This window comes from Oncorhynchus masou, chromosome 5 (assembly GCF_036934945.1).
Source record: "Oncorhynchus masou masou isolate Uvic2021 chromosome 5, UVic_Omas_1.1, whole genome shotgun sequence".
In the NCBI taxonomy this organism is placed as follows: domain Eukaryota; kingdom Metazoa; phylum Chordata; class Actinopteri; order Salmoniformes; family Salmonidae; genus Oncorhynchus; species Oncorhynchus masou.
Window position 1 is genome coordinate 47,144,563 of NC_088216.1, and position 13,379 is coordinate 47,157,941.

Consider the following 13,379-nt stretch of genomic DNA (forward strand, 5'->3'; position numbering starts at 1 on the left):
TCAGCTCACTCAACATTCTGCCTCGCTCCAATCCTCAATGCAACTGGTTCACTTCAGTCGGCCTACAAGACGCTTATTTTCACACAAGTCAGCAGACAGAAGGTTTTCTCAGGTTTGCCTTTCAGTGCTTGATAACACTTTATTTGGGTAGTCCATTTGTAGATACTCTACAGACTATCTGCTACTCTTTAATTAATTCATCCTAACCTTAAACTTGACCCTTACCCTAACCCGTATTCTAAACCTGACCCTAACCCTAACATTAAACCTTATCCTAAACCTAAACTTAACCCTTACCCTAACCCATATTCTAAACCTGACCCTAACCCTAACTGTAACCTTAGTAAGCAGTTGCTTACCAACAGGTAGTTTGTTGATAGTTTGACCATCTGTACAGCATCTACATTATAGACTATCCGGACTATCCAAATAAAGTGTGACCAAGGGTAAAGCCAACAAATACCTCGTTGGCCCCTTCGGGCTAGCGCTAGTCTAAGCCTCCATAGACAATTTCCTCCTTTGCTGCACGACACAGGAGCAAGCAGTACAGGACACGGCTTCCCTAGGGTTCAAATTCAACCGGAAAAAGAACTGCCAACACAGAGAATAGAATACCTAGGTGTCAAGCTGGACGACGATACGACTCTGGGGGTGTACATCAAACGCCAGGGCGGCTCTCGCTCTCTGCATCGACACAGACTAGCTGTCAAGATTATTCTGCGGAGCAGAGCGCACCTCCTTTCACTGCATGTGACTCGACCTTCTGGAGAGAGGGAAGGTTTTCTCCACTGTAATGGTCTATTAAGCCACTATCTCTGCCTGCCATATATGCTTTGACAACAACACAGTAGGGAGGCATCCCCTGTTATGTCGTTTTATGAAGGGTGCGTCGCTTACGTCCAGTCTCCAAGCCTTCAGCACCGTCTTGGGACTTGTCTATTGTACCTGAGGTTATTTCACAGCAACCTTTCGAGCTGCTGGAAAGCGTGGATATGATATCTCTCCTTCAAAACCACTTTACTGATTGTCCTTACGTCTGCAAAGCAAGTGAGTGAGCTGCACGCACTGTCAGTCCACCATTCGTGCCTACAGTTTGCCCCGGGATTTTCACCAGTGGTGGAAAAAGTACAAAATAGTCATAGTTGAGTAAAAGTAAAGATACCTTAATTTAATAGAAAATGACTCAAGTAAAAAAAAATGAAAGTCTAAAAGTATTTGGTTTTAAATATACTTAAGTTTCAAAAGTAAATGGAATTGCTCAAATGTATTTACGTATCAAAAGTAAAATTTGAAACCATTGAAATTCCTTATATTAAGCAAATCAGATGGCACAATTTTCATATTGTTTTTTTATTGAAGGATAACCAGGGGCACACTCCAACACTCAGGCATAATTTACAAATGAAGTATTTGTGTTTAGTGAGTCCACCAGATCAGAGGCAGTCAGAATGACCAGTGAGAAGTGTGTGAATTGGACCATTTTCCTGTCAAAATGTAACGAGTACTTTTGGGTGTCAATGAAAATGTATGGAGTAATAAGTACAATATTTTCTATAGGAATATAGTGAAGTAAAAATTAAATTTGACAAAATATAAAAGAATAAAGTAAAGTACAGATACCCCAAAAAACGACTTAAGTAGTACTTTAAAGTATTTTTACTTAACACCACTGGTTTTCACAAGGTTACTTTGTTACCTAACCCCACCTTTATGCCTAAAGTGAGCAATACTTATAATTGCCATAGAATAGAATCAAGTATTTGAACGTGAACTCAAAGTTAATTGCGTAACCCCGGTTCTCTGAGAATACGAGTGCGACATCTCACCTCATGTCCCTGATGTCAAGAGTGCAAGGAAGAGAGACATGCTTGAGATTGGCCAGAGGATGGGGAGAGTGGCACCTTATAAAGAGGGAGGGGCTCACCTCATTCGCAACTCGACCTGTCTGCTTCCGACAGACGTTGTGTGATTGGTTCTTCGATAGTGATGCGACTATCCAGCGAATCCCATAGCGAGACATCTCCCTCATATTCACAGAAAACCGGGTTACTCTAGTAACCTTGAGTTGTCCTCATGAAGCCTCCCCGTCTGTCATGAATACACAGAACATGTGTGAGAGTACATATGTGTCTGAATGTGTAGTGAGCACTGTATTCATACCTCGATCATGGCGGTGAATGACCTGATTATATCATGGTCCTGCTGATAACTGCTCATTGTTCTGTTGTAGGAGCACAGTTCATAAAACAAGCAGACTGGGATCTGGCGCCTAGTGTAGTCACCTTGACTTTTGATGGGCACAATGGCCTGGATGTTTGGTGTAATCCAGTTTGACATCTGATCCAGCAGCAAGTGCTAGAAAGTTGACCTGGTTTGTTTCTGTGGGCCAGATGCCAGACTGGCCACATGGAACAAACTGCTGTCCAACTCTGATAGTTCTGCTCATCTTGAGTTTTGTAACACTCTCTGGAAAGGATCATGAAATCAACCACAAAATGCCCATATTACAAATGGGTAGACAGATATTTCTGTATCTGAGTGACCCCAATCCGGAGATAAAGATAGAGGGGTCGTTCCACCGATTCGGTGCCTTATGAGAAGTGTGTATAACATGGTAATAAAAAGGTTTGATTTCACCTAATTTTAACATTCTGTCATAAAGAGCACATGTTCAACTTAATAGAAATCACGTTTTCCCATCTCAACAGGTTTAAATAAGAAAGTACCTTTCAAGTGTCAAATAAAGTACCAGGGTTGACTGTAACAGGGTTGAAGATTTCATCTCAAATCAGCCTTGTAACAGGGGGAATAGAAGCATGTTTTGTGCAACAGGGAGTGGCAATTGAATGCAAGCTTCACAAAAAAGAAATGAAATTGCTAAAACATTTCTAGCCTGTCTATCTAGGTTTTCCACCACAAAACACCAGAAATAGCCAAAAAGAGCAGAAGCACCTCACCTGCTTTTACACTATGATGTGGCTATGTTCAATGTTCACTTTAAAAAAAACCATTTCATTTCTTATGGCTGGGGGGGCAGTATTGAGTAGCTTGGATGAATAAGGTGCCCAGAGTAAACTGCCTGCTCCTCAGTCCCAGTTGCTAATATATGCATATTATTAGTATATTTTGATAGAAAACACTCTGAAATGTCTAAAACTGTTTGAATGATGTCTGTGAGTATATCAGAACTCATATGGCAGGCAAACACCTGAGAAAAAAATCCAAACAGGAAATGGGAAATCTGAGGTTGGTCGATTTCAACTCAGCCCCTATTGAAGTTACAGCGGGATATTGGTCATCTTGCACTTCCTAAGGCTTCCACTAGATGTCAACCGTGGTTAGAAACTTGTTTGATGCTTCTACTGTGAGGTGGGGCCGAATGAGAGTGGATTGAGACAGAGGTCTGGCAGCAGTCACCGCTGGTCACGCGCATTTCACATGAACTCCAGTTTCTTTGCTTTTCTGAAGACAAAGGAATTCTCCGGTTGGAATATTATTGAAGATTTATGTTAAAAACATCCTAAAGATTGATTCCATGCATAGTTTGACAAGCTTCTATGGTCTGTAACATAACTTTTTGACATTTCGTCTGCAACTAGTGAACGCGCTTCGTGAGTTTTGATTTGTTTACCAAACACGCTTACAAAAGTAGCTATTTGGACATAAATGATGGACATTATCAAACAAATTAAACATTTATTGTGGACCTGGGATTCCTGGGATTGCATTCTGATGAAGATCATCAAAGGTAAGTTAATATTTATGTTATTTCTGATTTCTGTTGACTCCAGAAACAAAATTGTAGACCTGGCTGGGAAGACTGAATCTGCAATAGGTAAGAAGCTTGGTTTGAAGAAATCAACTGTGGGAGCAATTATTAGGAAATGGAAGTCTTTTATACTGATAACATGTTCAAACAGGTGCCATTAATACAGGTAACGAGTGGAGGACAGAGGAGCCTTTTAAAGAAGTTGTTACAGGTCTGTGAGAGCCAGAAATCTTGCTTGTTTGTAGGTGACCAAATACTTAATTTCCAGCATAATTTGCAAATAAATTCATTAAATATCATACAATGTGATTTTCTGGATTTTTTTTCTCATTTTGTCTGTCATAGTTGAAGTGTACCTATGATGAAAATTACAGGCCTCTCTCATTTTTTTAAGTGGGAGAACTTGCACAATTGGTGGCTGACTAAACTGTTTTGCCCCACTGTACCTGTATGCTTGAGGAATTTTAATTATGAGATGTCTGTTGTTTTGAATTTGGCGCCCTGCGCTTTCACTGGCTGTTCCCGTTAATGGGATTTCAGCTCTAAGAAGTTCTTAAGAAGGAATAATTACCACATATTAAAATGAGAGTTTAGTTTCTCACAGCAGGTTTGACTTTGAAATTGGGGACAGAATGAATCATGAATCACATTAAATAAATAATAATCTTCAGAAATGACTTTGTCAAAGCAACAAGAAAACTAGGGCTTGACAATGATGGAGAATTGGTGTGTGTGTGTGTTGGAAACCTAAAGATACATACTATAAATTGCGCTATAGGAATGTCCATGACATGCCAGAATCTAACCCAATATCATTTAGGTTCACTGTGCTACAAGCAGTACAGTACAGCACTTTGAAACTTTATTAACAGCACTGTTATTGACGCTATAAAACTCCCTGCACATGCCCTTTCCCCGGGGATCTGAATAGTTCAACACTATTAAGTAATCAAGCATCAAATAGAACATATGTAACGGCTCTCCTCTTCATCTGATGATGAGGAATAGGAATCATCGGACCAACACGCAGTGTGTTAAGTGTTCATAGTAAATTTAATCAAATAAACTGAACACTGAATGACAAAAAACAACAAAGAGAGCGACCGACACGAAACAGTCCTGTAAGGTGAACCCCCCTCCCACAAAACAGGAAACAACTACCCACAAACACAGGTGGGAACAGGCTACGTAAGTATGGTTCTCAATCAGAGACAATGATTGACAGCTGCCTCTGATTGGGAAACATACCAGGCCAAACACATAGAAATACAACACACAGAACAAAACAGAATGAAAAACAGAATGCCCACCGCAACTCACGCCCTGACCAAACCAAAATAGGGACATAAAAAAGGAACTAAGGTCAGGACGTGACAACATAGTATTTCATGTTACCCATGGCCACTTGTTACATTATCTATCCATCATCACCGACTTATGCCTATTTGTTTTCCTGTTTATCGCTTGTCCGTGCTCAAAATCACGTTTCAAGTTCAAGTTAATTTGCATTGTAGAGTACAACAGTATACAAACAGTATATTTCTTGCAAGTTAAAAGACAGGGCGATTAGTGAGTGGGTGCCATCTTAGGGACCTCAGCACTGAGGTTCCCAGTTGTTAATCAGTGGGGCCATTCTCTGGATGCCTGGCCTGTAATGGGAGAGGAGGAGAGACACAAATACACAGAACACCAGGGAGCTACTGAGCTGATGGATTTACCAAGCAGGATCAACTTAATCAGTTTAACTCTTGTAAATACTCGAAATAACTCAATATTTCAAGTTGAATTTAAAATGAATATTCTTTAAATGATTGTTGTGCCATTGACTCCTAAACTCTTATAACTAGCTTTAACGTGTTTGGAAACTTTGTCACCAAGCAGAATCAATGAATTATACTCCATTGCACATATTCATTATGGGTACTGTTTTATGGGTACTGTAGTTAGTACCTCATGATACACTAACAAGCCTTTATCGTTGTTTCACAGGAAAGTCTGGAGTACATCTTCCTCATCGTCTTCTCCATAGAGTGCTTTCTAAAAATAATAGCCTATGGATTTCTATTTCACGAGAATGCGTATCTGCGGAACTGTTGGAACATACTGGATTTTGTCTGTGTATCTGTGGGGTAAGTAGGGAAGAGACGAAAATGTTCTGTCACGCTCTGTCACGTTCTGTCACGCTTTGCCACGCTCTGTCAAACTGTCACGCTTTGTCACACTCTGTCATGCTCTGTCACCCTCTGTCACACTCTGTCACGTTTCGTCACGCTCTGTCAAGTTCTGTCAAGCTCTGTCACGCTCTGTCACGCTCTGTCACGTTCTATCACGCTCTGTCACATTCTGTCACACTCTGTCACGTTCTGTCACGCTCTGTCACGTTCTGTCACGCTCTGTCACGTTCTGTCACGCTCTGTCATGCTCTGTCATGTTCTGTCATGTTCTGTCACGCTCTGTCATGTTCTGTCATGATCTGTCATGTTCTGTCACGCTCTGTCATGTTCTGTCATGATCTGTCATGTTCTGTCATGCTCTGTCATGTTCTGTAATGCTCTGTCATGCTATAACTCTTCTGTGACTGTATGATCTTGTTTATCTCTCTCTGTACTCCCTTTTGTCCTCCTCTATCTTTCAACCTCTCCCTCCCCTCTCCCTCTCCTCTCTCTTCCCTCTCTCCCTCTCTCCCTCTCCAGGCTGTTTGCAGTCATCGGGGACTTCATCACCTATATCAGTGGTGTGGAGGCTCAACCAGGGGACAAGGGAGGAGGCTTCGACATGAAGGCCCTCAGGGCATTCAGGGTGCTCCGGCCCCTCAGGCTGGTCTCTGGAGTCCCCAGTAAGGACCACTGTACAATAGGAACCCTGTAGCAGTCATAAGGGTAGGAAATCAGCAGAAGGCAATTCAGGTTCAAGTGTAGAATGACAAAATAAATAGCCTCTGAATCAGGCTTAACATGTCCTATTTATATTAAATAAACCAAAACATATTTCTCACAAGTGTAGCATAGTTCATATAAGCTCTACAAACAATATGTCTATTCCCGAGGAATTTGAACGGTAAGTTAATGTGATCATATATTTCATGAATGAACAGACATGACCAATATAACCAAACACTAACGTTTTAGATTACTGGGAAATCATTACTGGTGATATATCTACAGTATATGGGAATTGCTAAGCATTTAAAAAAACAAAGGGAAAAACAGTGAATGCGCTCAAATTGGCGGGAAGCAGATAGCTCATTTGTGATAAGAGGAGCCTAGCACTCACTTCACCACAACCATATTCTGAGAACACTTACTTTCAGCTACAATGCTAGTGTCAAATACAATATAATTTGGTTCATTGCGGTTAGTCTGCAGTTTGATCTAGTTATATTGGTCAACTACGACAGTGGTTTCCCACCAGGGGTACTAGGACCCCTGGGGGAAATTGTCCTATCTACAATGGGTACTTGAGAAGACTCATGAGACCATAGACCTACTGGTAAAATGCAAGAGGGGGTACTCAAGGAAGGGGAAAATTCAGGAAGGGGAAGAATCAGCTGGTGGTACAGTAACTGAAAATGGTTGTCAACTACCGGACTACTAGGTCCACTGATGTTTACAATGTGTCTGCTCGTCCCCCAGGCCTGCAGGTGGTGATGAACTCCATCCTGAAATCCATGCTACCTCTGTTCCACATCTCCCTGCTGGTCTTCTTCATGGTCACCATCTACGCCATCGTGGGACTGGAGCTGTTCAAGTGCAAGATGCATAAAACCTGCTACTACACAGGCACAAGTAGGAAACACACACTCACGCACACACACACACGCACGCACACACGCACACACACACACACCCTCCCTACATCTTCTCCCCTGTTGTCCTGCAGATATCATAGCCACAGTGGAGAATGAGAAGGCATCTCCATGTGCCCAGGCCGGTAATGGTCGGCGCTGCACCATCAATGGGACAGAGTGTAGGACGGGATGGGCCGGACCCAACAACGGCATCACACACTTTGACAACCTGGGCTTCGCTATGCTCACTGTCTACCAGTGCATCACTACCCAGGGCTGGACCGACGTGCTCTACTGGGTACTGTGTTACATCACCCCTATACTTTAATGTTACTGTACTGCTTCATCCTGTTGCATTATGTACTTCACCCCAGTTAATGTAACCCGTACTCACTCTCTCAATTCAATATCAATTCCATTTCAGGGGCTTTATTGGCATGGGAAACATATGTTTACATTGCCACAGCAAGTGAAATACATAATAAACAAAAGTGAAATAAGCAGTAAACAGTAAACTTTACACTCACAAATTTCCACAATACATTTCAAATGTCATATTATGTCTATAGACAGTGTTGTAATAATGTACAAATAGTTAAAGAACAAAAGGGAAAATACATATAAATATGGGATGTATTTACAATGGTGTTTGTTCTTCACTTGTTGATATTTTCTTGTGGTAACAGGTCGCACATCTTGCTGCTGTGATTGCACACTGTTGTATTTCACCCAATAGATATGGAAGTTTATCAACAACATTTTTAAAAATGTTAAATTATTTGTGAGTCTGTGTAATCTGAGAGAAATATGTGCCTCTATTATGGTCATACATTTGGCAGGAGGTTAGGAAGTGCAGCTCAGTTTCCACCTCATTATGTGGGCAGTGTGCACGTAGCCTGTGTTCTCATGAGAGACAAGTCTGCCTACGGCGTCCTTTCTCAATAGCAAGGCTATGCTTACTGAGTCTGTACATAGTCGAAGCTTTCCTTCAATTTGGGTCAGTCACAGTGGTCAGGTATTCTGCCACTGTGTTCTCTCTGGTTAAGGCCAAATAGTGATGTCGTTTGCTCAGTTGTTTTTGTTCATTCTTTCCAATGTGTCAAGTAAATCTTTTTTTGTTTTCTCATGATTTCGTTAAGTCTAATTGTGTTGCTGTCCTGGGGCTCTGTGGGGTGTGTTTGTGTTTGTGAACAGAGCCCCAGGACCAGCTTGCTTAGGGGACTCTGCTCCAGGTTCATCTCTCTGTAGGTGGTGGTTTTGTTGTGGAAAGTTGGAGAATCGCTTCCTTTTAGGTGGTTGTAGAATTGATCCGTTCATTCTGGATTTTGATAATTAGTGGGTATCGGCCTATATCTGCTCTGCATTCATTATTTGGTGTTTTACATTGTACACAGAGGATATTTTTGCAGAATTCTGCATGCAGTCTCAATTTGGTCTCTCTCGTTCTTCCTCTCTATATCCCCCCCTCTCTCTCTCTCCTCTCCTTCCACTCCTTCTCTTTCTCCCTCTCTCCCTCTCCCTCTCCCTCTCTCTCTCTTCAGGTGAATGATGCCATCGGTATGGAGTGGCCGTGGATGTACTTTCTGACACTCATCTTGGTTGGCTCCTTCTTTGTACTCAACCTGGTTCTGGGCGTGCTCAGTGGGTAAGAGGACAGACAGACGCACACACACACACTCTTCTCTCTCACTTTCATCTTTTCTCCATCTCTCTTTCCCCTCCGTCAGTGAATTCACTAAGGAGCGAGAGAAGGGTAAGGCGCGTGGAGAGTACACAGAGATGAGGGAGACCCAGCAGCTGGATGAGGATCTGAAGGGTTACATGGAGTGGATCACACAGGCCGAAGTCATGGACGCCGACGGGGAAGGACAGGGTACTTATGGCTTCCTAACCCTACCACCAACACACAATAGAATAGAGGTAGGACTACAATAGGAGTCAGCCCGTTGCGGACGTCCTGCAGGTTGGCATTTTATGTCATGAATCTGCAGAGTGGTCACTAGCTGGCACAGCCACAAAGTCATACATTTTTTTTTAAACCTGACCCTAACCTCAACCCTAACCTTAACCACACTGTTGACCATAATACCTCAACCTAACCTTAAATATTTTTATTTTCATGAATTTTTACAATTTTGACAATTTTGACATTGCAGCTGAATTATCTAAGGGGAAATCTCTCAGTTCTGCTTCCAGCCCAAGATGAATGAAAGTCAACCTGCTGACACCAGTGTCTCTTGTCCCCAGGCCTGCTAACGCTGGAGGATGGAGAATCCGAGGCAGGGAGCCTAAAGGACATGGACACCATGCAAAAAATCATGTACTACTAGTAAGTACGCACCTACACCGGCCTCTGACCGGGACAACACTCAGGTGTTTTGATAAAACAAAAGTCTGACAGATCTCCTCCTAACATCCCACCTCTTCCTCCTCCTCTCCCTCATCTCTCACTTGCTCTGTTCAGCAAGCTGGCTCGTAAATGGAACATTTTCTTCCGGCGTAAGTGTCTTGTGTATGTGAAGTCCCGTATGTTCTACTGGTGGGTGATCCTTCTGGTGTTCCTGAACACGCTGGCCATCGCTACTGAACACCACAAGCAGTCCCAGCAACTCACCGAGTGGCAAGGTCAGGGTCTACATGTCATGTCCATAGCGTCAACCCATATGCACACAATCCCAGCATCTAACAAGGCTCTTGTCTACGCCATTGCTAACACACCTCTCTCTCGCTCTACCCCATGTCCCCCCCCCCCGCTTCTCCCTTCCCCCTCCCAGACACTGCCAACAAGGTGCTGCTGTCTCTGTTTGCCATTGAGATGTTTATGAAGATGTACGCCCTGGGTCTCCAGCAATACTTCATGTCTCTGTTCAACCGCTTTGACTGCTTCGTGGTCTCCACCGGCATTCTGGAACTCGTCCTGGTCGGCATGGACGTCATGACCGTCATGGGGATCTCTGTGCTGCGCTGCATTCGACTACTTAGGCTGCTCAAAGTAACCAAGTAAGACTTTACATTAGGCTGCATTAGGCTTTCGGGTGTATTAGTGGTGGACTCCATTAAAAGCCTGCACACACCACGGTTCTCCAGGTCCAGGATTTGGTGTTGGTCCAATTAATTGATGGGTTTATTGATTCATTAATTGATTGTATCTTACATCCCCAACCCCTTGTAGCTTCATACGAAGTGCATAGCACTTACTGTGTGTGTGTGTGTGTGTGTGTGTGTGTGTGTGTGTGTGTGTGTGTGTGTGTGTGTGTGTGTGTGTGTGTGTGTGTGTGTGTGTGTGTGTGTGTGTGTGTGTGTGTGTGTGTGTGTGTGTGTGTGTGTGTGTGTGTGTGTGTGTGTGTGTGTGTGCTTCAGGTACTGGACGTCTCTCAGTAATCTGGTGGTGTCCCTGCTGAACTCAACCCCCTCCATCGCCTGCCTGCTCCTCCTCCTCTTCCTCTTCATCGTCATCTTCTCTCTGCTGGGCATGCAGGTTTTTGGGGGGAAGTTCAACTTCCCCAATGCGCCCAAACCCCGCAGCACCTTTGACAGCTTCCCCCAAGCTCTCATCAGTGTCTTCCAGGTGGGCTAGGAAATACCGTTTTTCTTTCATTAATTTTAACAGATTTATCACACTAACAAGATGAAGGACAATATGGACATCTGAAGGAGCATATATACACGTATGACAGGACAATGTTGGACATCAGCCCTTGCTTTTTGTTTCATTCGCTGTGGAAAAGCAGGCCGATCACAGCCTGACTGTGTTCCTTCCCTGCCTCTCGCTCTCTGTCAGATCCTGACGGGGGAGGATTGGAACTCTGTGATGTATGATGGCATCATGGCGCATGGCGGTCCCACCATGCCCGGGATCCTCGTCAGCATCTACTTCATCATCCTCTTCGTCTGCGGAAACTGTATCCTCTGTGTGTGTGTGTGCGTGTGTGCGTGTGCGTGTATGTGCGTGTGTGTGTGTGTGTGCGTGCGTGTGTGTGCGTGCGTGTGTGTGTGTGTGTGCGTGTGTGTGTGTGCTGCCCAACTACTCTCCCAGACAGAAATCAGACTTAAATTCTGTCCTTGGGTACATTCGTGTCTCTCTTCCATTTCCTACCGTAATGAACTTTGACCCCTAGCACTTAGACATCTTGCTGAATGTGTTCCTGGCCATCGCTGTGGACAACCTGGCGGAGGCTGAGAGTCTGACCATGGCCCAGAAGGAGAAGTCTGAGGAGAAGAAACGCAAGAAGCTGCTCAGGGCTAACATGCCTGACAAGGCCACAGAGGAGAAAGCCCTCCTGGCCAAGAAGCTTGCAGCGGAGAGAGCCAAAATAGAGGGCATCCCTACCACAGCCAAGGTCAGATATTTCCAGTAGCGGTGCAGGGATAAAATTACAGAAGAAGCCAAGACAGTAAAAAAAGTAATATTGTGATAATTGCGTTGTTTGCTCTATAACCCATTCGTTCATACACGACCGTGGTAGACAATAACACCATGACAACAAAAAGACAACAGTCACACAGTGGCGGAATAAATTAGACGTTTGTTTCATCACAACACTGGAGAGCAACATCTGTCTAGTGAAGTCCACAAAGCAACTATTGCATGAAACAAACAGCTATATCACCTGCAGCATGATCAAGCAAGGTAATGTTTTCAACAGTTTACTAAACAACGACTGATTTAGAACCATGGAGTTACAGAAAATCAACACAAAGACAACAGGAGCACTGCCTCTGCTATTCCAGAACCACTTCAACTTTAACAGTCAAACATCATCAAATCAACAAGGCTGTATCCAGGCTGTATCACAACCGGCCGTGATTGGGAGTCTCATAGGGCGGCGCACAATTGGCCCAGTGTCGTCCGGGTTTGGCTGGTGTAGGCCGTCATTGTAAATAAGAATTTGTTCTGAACTGACCCAGCTCAGCGCTGATTGCCAAATGATCTTGTAAAAATTATATCAAGGGAGGCCAAATGTTTGCGGGCATCAATCAATCAAATGCTACGGGCCAACATTTTATACGCTTTTGGTCCAGACAGCAACAAATCAAATCAAAGTAAATTTGTTACGTGCGCCGAATACAACAGGTGTAGGTAGACCTTACAGTGAAATGCTTACTTACAGGCTCTAACCAATAGTGCATAAAAGCTGTTAGGTGAACAATAGGTAAGTAAAGAAATAAAACAACAGTAAAAAGACAGGCCATATACAGTAGCGAGGATACATACAGACACTGGTTAGTCAGGCTGATTGAGGTAGTATGTACATGTTGATATGGTTAAAGGGACTATGCATATATGATGAACAGAGAGTAGCAGTAGCGTAAAGAGGGGTTGGCGGGTGGCGGGACACTATGCAGATAGCCCGGTTAGCCAATGTGCGGGAACACTGGTTGGTCGGCCCAATTGAGGTAGTATGTACATGAATGTATAGTTAAAGTGACTATGCATATATGATAAACACAGAGTAGCAGCAGCGTAAAAAGAGGGTTTGGGGGGGTACACAATGCAAATCGTCCAGGTAGCCATTTGATTACCTGTTCAGGAGTCTTAATGGCTTGGGGGTAAAAACTGTTGAGAAGCCTTTTTGTCCTAGACTTGGCACGCCGGTACCGCTTGCCATGAGGTAGTAGAGAGAACAGTCTATGACTGTGGTGGCTGGGGTCTTTGACAATTTTTAGGGCCTTCCTCTGACACCGCCTGGTATAGAGGTCCTGGATGGCAGGCAGCTTAGCCCCAGTGATGTACTGGGCCGTACGCACTACCCTCTGTTGTGCCTTGCAGTCAGAGGCTGAGCAATTGCCGTACCAGGCAGTGATGCAACTAGTCAGGATGCT

General features: G+C 43.7%; 1 protein-coding gene across 1 annotated transcript in view; it reads left to right on the forward strand.

Annotated features, from left to right (window-relative positions):
- LOC135539711 (dihydropyridine-sensitive L-type skeletal muscle calcium channel subunit alpha-1-like) overlaps positions 1-13,379 on the forward strand; it is a 31,333-nt gene that overhangs the window by 4,779 nt on the left and 13,175 nt on the right. The window contains exons 3-14 of the mRNA XM_064965773.1: positions 5,759-5,898; positions 6,463-6,605; positions 7,402-7,554; positions 7,649-7,854; positions 9,098-9,201; positions 9,284-9,429; positions 9,804-9,885; positions 10,021-10,181; positions 10,331-10,556; positions 10,917-11,124; positions 11,338-11,458; positions 11,682-11,896. Of these exons, the coding sequence (XP_064821845.1) occupies positions 5,759-5,898; positions 6,463-6,605; positions 7,402-7,554; positions 7,649-7,854; positions 9,098-9,201; positions 9,284-9,429; positions 9,804-9,885; positions 10,021-10,181; positions 10,331-10,556; positions 10,917-11,124; positions 11,338-11,458; positions 11,682-11,896 (1,905 nt within the window). The remainder of the gene's footprint in view (positions 1-5,758; positions 5,899-6,462; positions 6,606-7,401; positions 7,555-7,648; positions 7,855-9,097; positions 9,202-9,283; positions 9,430-9,803; positions 9,886-10,020; positions 10,182-10,330; positions 10,557-10,916; positions 11,125-11,337; positions 11,459-11,681; positions 11,897-13,379) is intronic.